Source organism: Eutrigla gurnardus (genome assembly GCF_963514095.1).
Source record: "Eutrigla gurnardus genome assembly, chromosome: 18".
Taxonomy (NCBI): domain Eukaryota; kingdom Metazoa; phylum Chordata; class Actinopteri; order Perciformes; family Triglidae; genus Eutrigla; species Eutrigla gurnardus.
The window spans coordinates 19,602,722-19,615,520 of record NC_139929.1 but is presented as its reverse complement, the minus strand read 5'-3'; the positions used below and the strand labels follow the sequence as shown (position 1 = coordinate 19,615,520).

At 41.2% G+C, this 12,799-nt stretch overlaps 1 protein-coding gene across 1 annotated transcript in view; it reads right to left on the bottom strand.

Annotated features, from left to right (window-relative positions):
• Window positions 1-211: 211 nt before the first annotated feature.
• Window positions 212-12,799, bottom strand: part of plppr5b (phospholipid phosphatase related 5b) — an 80,136-nt gene continuing 67,548 nt past the window's right edge. The window contains exons 5-6 of the mRNA XM_084033827.1: window positions 8,953-9,087; window positions 212-758 (exon numbers count right to left, since the gene is read on the bottom strand). Of these exons, the coding sequence (XP_083889953.1) occupies window positions 729-758; window positions 8,953-9,087 (165 nt within the window). The 3' untranslated portion in view covers window positions 212-728. The remainder of the gene's footprint in view (window positions 759-8,952; window positions 9,088-12,799) is intronic.

Genomic DNA, 12,799 nt, shown 5'->3' with positions numbered 1-12,799 from the left:
ATAAAAATAAACACAACATTTTATTTTCAATTTGGTGTTCTGGAAGATTATGCAAATGATTAGCATATTTAAACATGACATTGCAGATTGCACATCATCAACTGGGTAAGTTTCACGGTGATAACGGTGATAGTTTAATTTGATCTTTCACTCCAACGTTCACATGAACCAGTTTGATAAATATGGGCCCAGCAGTCAATGTCTTATTCTCATATTCATAGGGTTCCTCTGGATGTCATGGAGGTGATGTCGTAACAGGAAAAAACAAACGTGAGCAACGTCACAACAGAAGGGTTTCATCTTTCTCTCCTTTACTTCTTTTACATAATCAACATAACCAAACGATGAGAACACATTTGACCTTGGTGATCCATTTCTTCACTTGTTCGTCTAATGTCCTACAGTGTTGCACCCGTCCACTCCTGGGCTCCGCTCACAACAAGCTTCATTTGAGAGGCGAAAATCAAACAAGAATTCCGAAGAAGTGCATAGATGGAGAAAAGCAGAAGCAACCTGTCCCGCTAGAGTCCTGACTCATTTATCTTCTTTTTTTTTCCCTTGGTTACAACAAGCTGCAAATGACAACAGGGGCTTGATAAAGACAACATAGAACAACGTACCGCAGACCAGACACACAGAGAATGGGTTTAGCGCTACGCTCCGTTTAATTGGACTGGACGGTGAAGAACGTGGACGTCCAATGGGTCTGCCAGACGGCTGACTCCACGTCATGTGACCTCAGCGAAGGCGATGTGATTCTGCAGGGAAGAAGGGGAAAAATACAATCAGGACAATGGAAACTAGGAATTCTTGTTGGGACACTTTTATATATTTATTTTATTTCCTCAAAAGTGGTTTGGAGTGGGTCTGGTTAGTTTTCATGGACATTACAGCCATTTCCAGTCCGAAGAGTATGTCTCATGATGTCCCATAGTCATGCAACTTATGGAGTTCAGACACAAATATATCGATGAAGGAAGGCTCCAAATAACAGAATCACAATCAAATAACAGAAAAGAAAGAGGTTTTAAATCTTGGGACAGATCCGGTCCATGAGCCTAGTTCATGCTAACTTTGCACTCTGCAACTGCATTGGAACATTTCTGATGTGAGATTATGTTTGTAGCTGCTCATCACACGGATTCAAAACTTAGAGAAGAGTCATAATAAACGTCTTCGACCTGACTATCACACTGTGTGTCTTAGCTCCGCCCCCGTGAAACAGATGGAGAGGAGAGATGCTGGATGAAGCGGTGTGTACCGTTAATTACACTAAAAACACAGTAGAGACTCTTGGCAACATGTTTTATAGTTTCTTTCGGCTTTGGTGAGGTGACAAACAATTATAATATTAGAGAAAATATAGATTTTTATAATTTATATTTGTACTCTGTCCGCCCGCCCCGTCCCCCCACTTTCATAGCCTATGGTCATCAACAGTATTTTCAGTCATTAATTGGTTCAATAGCAGGGGGAGATCTGAATTGAGCTCTGAGTGATAAAGAGAGGGACGGCCTATATGTAGCCTAGCACCACCGTCCAATCCATCTCTCTAACAAGTAGGAAAAAAACAACAAGGGAAAGCAACAAGATGGCTCTGACTGAAGAGGGTTGATGGAGGTCTGCTGGATCTGGTTGCCTGGCCCTGAAACACCAAGTATCTCAAGGAGACACTGACACTGTGTCCACGTGTGTGCATCAGGAGATGTATTTAGAACACAAATACGCCAGGTTGGAATATTTCAGACAGAAATAGACCTAAGCCTGAGTAGCAACTATCACAGCAGGCATAAACTGGCAAAACAAAGCCAATAAGACGCTGCAGCAGCAGGGGATGTTTGTTCATGGACACCAGAGGCTTTGATTTTCTAATCCAACCCCAGAGAGTGTTGGGCTGACGAGTGAGAGGAGAGGAGGAGGGAGGAGGAAAGACGTGGGCCTGGAGAAAGCTTCTCTCGCTGCTTGGCCAAGTTGCTCCACCGCTAGCGTCGAAGAGGATGTCCTGTTGACACTGGATGATTGTCTACAGCACATCCTGTCTCACTCAGACAGAGGGGCAATGACCTCCCATATTTTCATTTTAGGTTTGTTACGCAGTATAATACATATTCTGCCAAGATGAAATTGAAATTATAAAAGGCCTGTGCCCACATAGCGCCCCTTTCTGGCAGAAACGTATCTGCAGGGTGCTGGGGATCCCAGCATTTTATCCAAACCACTCTGTTGTATGATCAACGACCATCACACCTGTTCCTTTATTATCTATTTGCTTGACGGTTCTTCACCGTGAACAGCACATGGAGGATGCTGCTATTATTATAGTCATATTTCTATTATCACTATGCTACTATTTCAGCTTTATTGTTAGTATCATTCTAGTAGTCACTGCTGCTGTTATCTTGAGTGGAAATAATTTATTTTATTTCCTGCCATTAGTGCTACTACTACTCATACTGCTTTGATTCCATGGATCATTTCGGTCATTACTCTTCCATCCTGGGAGAGGGATCCCTTCTCCGTTTCACTCCCTGAGGTTTTTTCCTCTTCTTCCCGTTAAAAGGCTTTTCTGCAATTTTTCAACGGAGGGTCCAGACAATGTTTTACGATAAAAACACAACACTCACCAGCAACATTCAGGAACCGTCCAGCCGATCTGGGCTACTAATGAGCTTCACTGTCTTTGTTATGATAGTCTCTGTCTGACAGCCACGGCTGAAATGAGCTTCTCCTCTATATTTTTTTTCAACGGCGCTGAAAAGTTGAAAAAGTTGAAAAGAGATTTTCATCTTGGAGCGCTTGGGGCTGCTGCACAGAAAAGGCTCAGAGAAAAGACGCTTGGTGCAACGCTTCTTCTCCTGTATGCTCGCTCCTCATCGGGAACAATTAAACAAGACGCTTGGGCTCAGAAACAGGCTCCATGTGCACACAGATCTAATGAATTCATGGCATCTGTGGGATACCAGGGCTCATCTCAGAAACGGCACATGACATTCATTATACCATCAGTCCCTTTTTTCATTTCCATGTTGACAAAGCCTCCACTTCTTATTCTGTACATCTGCACCACGATGGAGATGAACATGAGGGGTCACACAGCAGCAAATAACCGACATTCTGGTGTAATGGTTAGCACTGTCACATAACAGCAAAAGGGGGCCTGCCGTTCTGTGAGGAGTTTGAATGTTCTCCTCATGTCAGCGAGGAGGTTCGGTTCATTGTCCAACCCGGTGATCTGTCAACGCCGTTTCCTCACTTCAGCTAGAAAGTCCGCAACCAGGAATAGGATTAACAATGCTTTCACACCAAATGTGAAGCAGCATTTTTTAAGGCGCAATTGCAAACAAAGTCAAAACTTGCAAACATTGGAATAGACATGAATTCCTGCCAGGTGGCGCAATGAACGCAAATGACATGATGCGAATGAGGCAAATACGCAAAATTTGCATCTTTGTGTGAGAATTTCCCGTGCCGCTGTGTCGCGAAAGCCCATCGGTGTTGAGATCCTCCTCCTGTGGTCCTGGCGCTGCTGAATCAGAAATGGAGGAAACAAATGTTGTCTCCTGTGTCAGGACATGTCGTCTGTGACCAGACATTGCTAGATCCAGTGAATCCAGCTCGGGGAAATCCACCGAGCTCTGGATGATGTCATGAACTCAGACAGGACGGTGTTTGGTTTCCTGGTTTTTCTTGGACTTCACAACATGCACAAAGCAGCAATTGTGGTTATTTCAGGCACGATGGATGAAACCTGGTTTGTGTCTACATGGAGGGAAGCCCCGCCTCCTCTCTGGTGTGTCTAGTACGAGTGACGCACGTAAACACCAATGATCCCGCAGTCAGACTTGAGTGAGTAACACGAGGTGAAAATTTGCTTCGTGTTTGATGCGAATACGGCGTATTACTCCCAGAAAACAGATGGATGACCTCCCCTCCTTCTTTGAAATACACCCTGATGTTTTACTCACGCTTGTCACATCCAGCAGTCTGACGTTGGAAGTTCAAGCCAATGATTTGTCTCCCTTTTCATCACTAAGAGTTTTCATCTGGGTAAGGAGAGATATTTGCATTTATATTGGAGGAGATATCTCACATGTGGCAGTTTTCTCCTGTTGTGTTTCTCGTAAAAAGCCAATAATTCACTCTCCAAACGAGAAAGTGTGATATCCCCCAGGGTGTTTTAATCTGTTCAATTTTCTGCAAAGCAGATTTTGTGCACGAGCTGATTGAATCATTAGCCTGTTTCATTCACTTATCTTACAGGGAAATCATACTTAGGCAGTGATGAATGTACGGCGATGACGTCTTCCAGCTGGGTTCAGCATTCAACTTCACCAGAAAAGAAAGATGAACAACTCATTCTCTTCCCCGCTCAAAGGTTCCTTCCTGCCCTGACATTTTGTTCACTCTGGCTTATTTAGCTTTCAGGCTTTACGCTGAGTTAATTTTAGAGCAGGCAATTTTCCACCAAGCCTGTCGAAGCCGAGGTGAGAGTGTGTGATTTTCCATTCTTTACAGGCAACTGAGTGCAGGCTCTCTCAGCAGGAAGCAGTGAATTAAATCATCAGAGAGGAACCCTGAATTTTTTTACATCTAGCTGCTAAATGTGTGTTTGAGGAAGCAAAAACAAATCACAGTAACACAAATTCTCAAGATGTAATAATAGAAATTTCACTCAGATGCAAAAAGAAAGGAGGAAAAAGCACTTCAACCTCACTTCACCCCCACATGCCAAATACTCTGGACACCTCTTTGTGTACAAACTGGTTTGGTCACTGTGGACCAAGATGGCTACCAGCCCAACAGCTGTGTAGTCAGTGGGCCACAGGATCAATGTTGGACCAAAATATATTGATTTGTTAAAGTTAATTCCACATTGGCTCTTCTTTTTGTAGATTTGTGCATCATTTATGATAACATAAATGAATGGCTAAGATATGGCAACATAATGACATCACAAAAGGTTGGACAACATAGCGATTGCACATTGCTTAACATTTAAAAGGTAAAAAAAGGTAGTTGTCTAATTCACTAGAGGGCAACATGCTAGCCTCTGGTTTGCCTACATAGTAAGATTGGAGCTAAGTCAACAAACTATGAAGAAGAAGCACATTTACTATTCACTCAATACTAAAACTGAGTGTTCTTATTGTTGATGTAATTCATGTCTACTTTTGTTGGCGGGTTTACAATGTAAACATGTACGTTGTGATGATGATTTGCTTTTGGGAAGGTTGAAAAACCTGTCTTATTGTGGTATTATTTCTTGGAGAATAAACACTTGTATGTGTGTATTGTGTTCTGCCATGTGGTACTTAATCCTGCACGTCTGTGTCCTCACACTTTCCTAACAGTAAGACAAATCACCATAAGTCCTTCTAATGACAACATATGTCTCGGGATGATGCACTCCAGGAACAACAGATGCATCTTTCTCAGTCTATCCTGCACCTTTTAGCATCCTTGTGATCCTAATTTCTGTTTTAAAACACAACAACAAGTTCTCCCTCTGACTTCCTGTCATAGAATCAAACGGCATCAAGACAGATGAATGGGAATCACTATGAGGTTACTCAAGAGATTTTGTTTTGCTGGTGCAATGGGGTTGGGGTTAGCAGTTAGACTTTCGGTGAGTGTGCTCTGAAATTAAGCTAATTAAGTACATTTCCCATAAATGTACTGGTCACCTTATCTCCTACAAAATTACCTTCCCATATAACTGACCTGCATTCTAAATGATGTTTCATGGAAAGCATAATTTATTGGGTCAAGTGGGCGCAGTGTTATATGAACAAAAATAAATGTTTTACAAAACGACAGTTAGGTTTAGGCAACAAAATGACTTGGTAAAGTTTCGAAAAACATAATGCTTTGGCTTAAAATAAACATGAAATTGAAACAAAAAGAAACCAAAAATACATTTCTTTCTTAACGTTATTCATATTGTAGTGTAGTTGTGTAGGAGCGTTATTCTTTCACGGTTCAATTTCGTCTTCAACACCCAACACATGTACATACATGGCCACGGGACAGGGGGGAGGGGCTAATGGAACTGGGCCCACCCACTCAAACAGAATAGAATTACTTTATTAATCCCAGAATGGGATTCTATTCTATTCACAGCTGGCCCATCCTGAAAGAAGGGGAGAGCATTTTCTTAAACTAACTAACTTAACGGTTCCTCTTTTAAATCCACTATCATCACATTTCCAGTGTGGTCACACAAACATTTGCTCTGTGGAAGCTGGGTGATCTAGCAATGTCATTTATTAAAGAAAGTTGATTTAATATAAAAACACCTCTTCTCAAGCACCTAGATTGATGCAAATAAATACAAATGATCCCGTGGTTAAACTTACGCGAGTGAAGATTTAAGGAATCAATTATTGCTGTAATACCTTGTCAGAGAACAGTCACAATGCCTGAGAGAGAAGCAAGATGGCTCAATCGTTAGCGATTTCCATCATCGATTACGGATGCTGCAATAATTGTCTTTGTGGAGCTGATGATGGAAGTAGCTGAAAGGTGAGACATCTCACTTTCCCTTCTCATGTCTGTTTGTGTGATTGCACATGTGCAGTACTGATCAGGCAGGTTGTATGGATTAGGTTGTGAGTGACTCTTGTGGTTATTGTTCCTGTGTAGTTTAAAGGAGCTGAGAAATGATATGATAACGCTGTATTGTATCTGTGCATAGACTTGCATACGCCAAATCAGCGGCATTTCAGATTTCAATTTTAGTAATATCACTTAAAAACGTAATTGCAATATTTAATAAAAAGCCAATTCTCACTATTAATTTCTTGACAGAACTGGTGAGGATTATTATGTATTTGATGTATTTCATCTGTCATAGCAGGGCAGTATGAAAGGTTTACTAATTTATGATTGTACCTCCCTATGAAACCTCTCAGACCTAACAGTAGAGAGGCAGGACCAGATCTACAGAACAATATGACCCGGTCTGATTCACATGAATCAAAAGAAGACGACACTCGAGACATGTCCAGAGATTTGGCAGCACTCAAGTTTGAAACCACTTCACAGTTTGTTGCCTTCTGTTCCTGAGACGCTGGAAGCAGTCCTGCAGCCAGCGAAGAGAGGCCAGGAGGCGCTCCTTGATATAGCAAGACTCGTCATCGTCATCATCCGTCTCCTGCAGCAGTGTGTGTGTGTGTGTGTGTGTGTGTGTGTGTGTGTTGGAGTCATTAAAAGTTAGACACTGCTCATGCACAGCCTGATCTCACAGAAAAACATGAAATGACCACACATTCTACACAGCAGTATATGCCACCAATATCGAAAAGGAATGTGTTTTTGATCAAAATCTGCATAGTGAGGGTGGATGGATGGCTCAACAACGGGACTTTCACCCAGGAGACTGTTTTCCGTTTGTGTCGCGTGTGAAACCAAAAGTTGTTGACTTTTTAAAATCTGTGTAGGCTAAGAAAGAAGTGTCAAAACAAATATTGTTCTTTTAATCCAAAACAATGGTGTTTACCTTCCTAAACCTAAAGCTAACATGAGATTTTTAAAACGTTAACATGGTGGTGGCACATAATGTTAATACGTAATGTTAAAAGGTCTTGTCATGTATTTCTGTGAGCGTTCATCATATTTGTATCATTTATTAGGGCTTTTGCTTGGTGTGCCCCAAAAGAACAAGAACAATAAAGATGAACAAGTACTAACATTGAGGAAAATACTAAGTTGCAGTTTACCCACACATGATACTGTATATAACAGGGTTAGACCAATATGGGTATAACCCTGTACATATTATTATGTTTTTAAAAGCAGAGTCCTATTGGTTAGTCATTGGCACTCACCTCACTTGTGATCAGTTGGGAACAAAAGGTATATCTAACATCTGCTTATCTACTTTCATAACACTTGCTTTAGGGTGGTTCTCTAGCAGTTTGGAGGGCCATATACCCCTTTGGGCTAGCCCTCCATTACAACACTCTTGAACAACCAAAACGGAGGGTTGGTGTCCTGTCAGATCAAATGTCAGGACTACCAATGTCCTGCCAATTTGCTTAGCGTGATTTCTGAATGTAATAGTTAGCACATGGGGCAACTGGTGGTTACTATACTAACAGGAAGTCGTCAATTCCACCCCTTTGCTCGTGGACGATTTCAACTATGGTATGTACTGTAAGCAGCTCCATGATTTGTTATAAATACAATAACAATATAAATTGTTATATACTAATTCCAACATGTTGAGTTTTGTGAAAAAGTTGTCATTCTGTATTCTATAGTATGGAGTAAAGTCAGCTTGCTAAGCCTGTTGATGTACGTAGTGGTTAGCTGCTGAGCGTCGCCTGGTGTTCTGAGGAAGTGTGAGCGAATGTAAAATGGCTACTGCTTCGCTGTCTTGACTGTTTTTCTGGTCTAATGCGTAAGTCCTGAGTCCAGAGCTGTATGATTTCCACCATCACCACCAACCACATTCATGTGTTTGCCTAACAGTGTTGCTGGGCTGAGAAATGATTGCTGTCAACCTGAGAGAAGTTACAGATGTATCAATCTCATCCATAATTTGTCTGTATTTTCACCGGAACACTCTAATGAGGAAAAATATGACATCCCGACGTCTAAAAGGCTCTGATTGGTTCAGTTAGTTTCCAATTAGAGAACCAGCTTTTAATGAGTGCAACACCACGCTGTCATGAAATCGGGGTCAGCCATTCAGAGGTCTAACAGTTGGCTGCTAAAATTTAGAAGAAAACTTAATCTGTACGCGTAACGAAAAATAACCATTTGTTTTTGCAAGAACATTTTCAAGCAAAATATTAATACGGCTACTAGCTGCTAACGTCCTCAAGCCACTATTACCCTTATTGGAGTTTACAGAACCATATTGGCCTTTAGCTGATGTACAATTTAAGTTTATATTCCAGCATGGAAGGATGTGTGTATTGGAAATGTGTTACATTGTGCTGCACTGACCTGTGAGGCGATGTACTTCTCCAGAGGACTCTCCATCCGGCCCATGTTCAGCACGCCTGTGTTGGGCCGCTGCTCCGTTGGTGACTCCTCGCTCAGCAGTAACTTGCCTTTGAAGTTATGGACTACACACACCACCTATAACACACACACACACACACACACACACACACACACACACATATGACACTGATGTGCCGAAGACAGAAATGTGTGTGTAACGGAATTTCAAGGACTGGCAGAGATTCACGATAAAGAGAGTAACCCGAGTATGTAGGTCACATATGTGTGTGTACTGACTTTTTCCTGGGGGTGCTACAGCAGCTATGATGGATGTGGGTGTTGCATGGGCTCCTCTAATAAGGAGCAAAATGTGGCTTTGAGGTTCAAAATGAAATTTCAAGTTGGCTGAGCAGAGCAGAGATACACAGAAAGGGAGGGCTGTAGCCTTCTGCAATCTATTATATCCTGCAGAGCCGTGCAAGCAGGGAACTTTGTTTGGAGGATCATGACGCTTGCCAGCAAACTGGAGAAAAGTCCTTAATCACAATCATCCAATCAGGTTTCTATTCTGGTGATTTGCTCCATGGGCCAAGAGCCAAACAGAGTCATGCGAGAACTGATCTGGGAAAGAGGCTTGCTGCTAGATTTTTACACGTGCTTTACTTAATATGCACAATAAATTCACTGTATGCCTCTTAAGATGAACATCAGTTCTTATCAGGTCTGGTTTTAGAGGGACCTGGGTTTGGCTGCAACCTTCCAGATTCTTGTTGCCCTCCTTCACCAGAGCTCAGCCCAGAAATGCATGCTCTTCATTGCGGTCGCAGTTTTATCCATGTGGTTAAGCGGTTGTGATTAAGACCCAAAATACTACAGTTTGCTGCAGCAGAATGCAAGATGAGCCATGGATAGACACAGAGCTGCACACTCACTCACTCATGGACGCACACAGACACATACACACGCAACAAATCATATGGACCTCCCAGCAGAAATATAAAAATAAGAAGAATATGAAATAAAATACATCAAACAAACCTATGTTTAGGCAATAACTTGGTTAGGTTTAGTAAAACACCAAGGTGCTCTGTTTGTCACATTATTTAAAGGTTGAGTAGGTGATATGTTAATTAGTTTGAACGTATTGGGGAATGGAAAAAGTCCCTTCCCCCTCCGTTCAGACCTTTGTTCAAAGCCGCTCCCCCAGAACGAGTGCTCGAGATCGGCAGAGTGCAATCAGGAAGTAAGCATTGACAGACAGGCAGACCATCCAATGATTTTCTCCGGCCCAACTTTTTTGATTGGACGGGGTTTTTACAGTCTTGCCACGGCCACAGATGACATTTTTAAAATTTATGTAATTAAATGACATAAACAACAGTATGTTACGAGGATTTCAAGTAATAACAGAATGTGTTTCTGAATAGAATAATCTACTCAACTCATGGACATGCATTTAAATAAGTAAGGTAAAAGTCCTGTGGTGACCCACCCCTCCATCCCAACTCTCCAACTCATAGTCACAGACTATTATTGTTGTTCCAGGATACAAATGTGTTTCCTTTGAAACGTGGTTGATAATCCAATTTTGCTGAACAGAAGTGTAAAGGAATGGCAATGACCAGGCAACGTGACTGAAAGGAGAGTATAGTAACCTTGGCATGGAAGACTTTTTGACCACTTGGGTGCAACGGAGACGCTTTGTGAAGACGAGATTAACGTATCAACAGTTAATAGGATTAACAGATCCAGCAGTTAGGGAGCATACAACAGCAAACATTAACCCTAACCCTAACCTAAGATGAACAACTCTTTCCATTTATAATGATACTGAGCTAACCTTAGTTCCTTAACATACATTATTTTAGATAAGCAATCATTTTTTAAATTTTACCACTTAAGTGCGAGGAAGATTCCTCCACATCCGAAAATCAAATTAAAGTTTTTGTGGGCAAGCGGAGGTTCTTACTCCCACAGTTCAATGTGTAATTAAAATACAGGAAAATCAAAAACAGAACGTACAAAAATTCCTTCATATTAAAAAGGTATATTGGTCCATATTTTTATGATTTTTCATGAATTGTGTATAGAGCTCTGTAAAACGAATTCAGCTGATACCTCTAATTACAAAAGACTGCTTCACTAAACTTTATAGTTGAAGCAATTAAAGACCCAGCATCAACTTTCATGTTCACATATTTCGTTTGTTTTGAGCCTTAGTTTCATATTAGGTTCTTAAATGTTGGTTTATTACCTTTTATTAATCTCTCTAAGCACCAATTATCTGTTTATATGTTTGTTTGAAATGAGAAGGCCCCATTCATGAGTTTTATTCCCAAGACCTAACAGCATGTTGTTATGTACCACAACCCATCTGCAGGCTTTTTAAAGGCTTTATTGCTCCCAATATATCAGCCATCTTGTGGAGATAATTTGCACTAATAAAATTGCATCCGTGCAAAAGCAGGAGTTGGCCAGTCTTCTCTTTGATTTACTGTTCTCTGAGATAATGAGAAGTATTTGAGGCAGCCATGTTAAAATGAGAGCAGGAGAGGAAAGGAAGAGGGGAAGAGAGCAGGAGATTGAGGAAATGAGAGGAGAGGCCAGGAGAAGTGAGCAGGAGGTGGAGAGGATGAGAGGATGAGAGGAGAAGATAGCAGGATGTGAGGATATTATCACTGACAATTTTAACAATAAGATAAAGTCAACACTGGACTCAGTGGCTCCACCTTTTATTAAAACAATTAAAACAAGACCTACACCACCATGGAGAACCGAGGACATTAAAAAACTCAAAAGGGAATGCAGGAGTGCTGAAAGGAGATGGAGGAAATGCAAGTTAACTGTTCACTATGAAATTTTACGTCAACACCTCAAAATTTACAATAACGCAGTCAAACAAGCAAGAATCTCCCACTTCCAAAAATTGATCACTGATCATAAAAATAACCCCAAATTTTTATTCTCCACAATCGATCTTTTAACAAACACAAATTTTAAAAAATCCTCTAAGACACCAGATAACGTCCTTTGCGAGGACTTTGCAGACCACTTCAGAAGAAAAATCAATGACATCAGATCCATTCTTTTATCCCAACAGCTTTTAACACCTGGATCATTGCTTTTACCGGAGGAAACACTGGAGAGTTTTGCCCTGGTTGATGCGAGGACACTTGGTCGAGTTTTCTCCCAGGTAAAGCCCACAACCTGCCTTTTAGATCCAATTCCCACACCGTTTTTTAAAACACTCTATGGATTCTTTGAGGAACAGCTGTTGTATTTGGTGAATTGCTCTCTTCAGACGGGTGTCTTCCCCACCTCCTTTAAAACGGCGGTGGTGAAGCCCCTTCTGAAGAAGAGTGATTTAGACCCCAATGTCTTAAATAACTACCGGCCTGTATCCAACTTACCATTTTTAAGTAAAATTTTGGAAAAACTTGTTTTTAATCAAGTAAATGATTTCTTAAACTCAAACCATATTTTAGAGACTCATCAGTCTGGTTTTAGGAGGAACCACAGTACAGAGACAGCACTTTTAAAGATTTTAAATGACATCAGGTGTAATTTAGATAATCATAAACTCACAGTCCTGGTACTACTGGATCTAACCGCCGCCTTCGATACAGTAGACCATCACATTTTATTAAATAGACTGAGGAACCTGGTCGGCCTCTCTGGTACTGTTTTTAACTGGTTCACGTCCTACCTTACTGATCGAAGTTTCTTTGTAAGTATGGATACATGTTCCTCAGAAACCCATAAGATAAAGTGTGGGGTTCCCCAAGGGTCAATTTTAGGTCCAACTCTTTTTAACTTTTACATGCTTCCCCTTGGGGACGTCATCAGG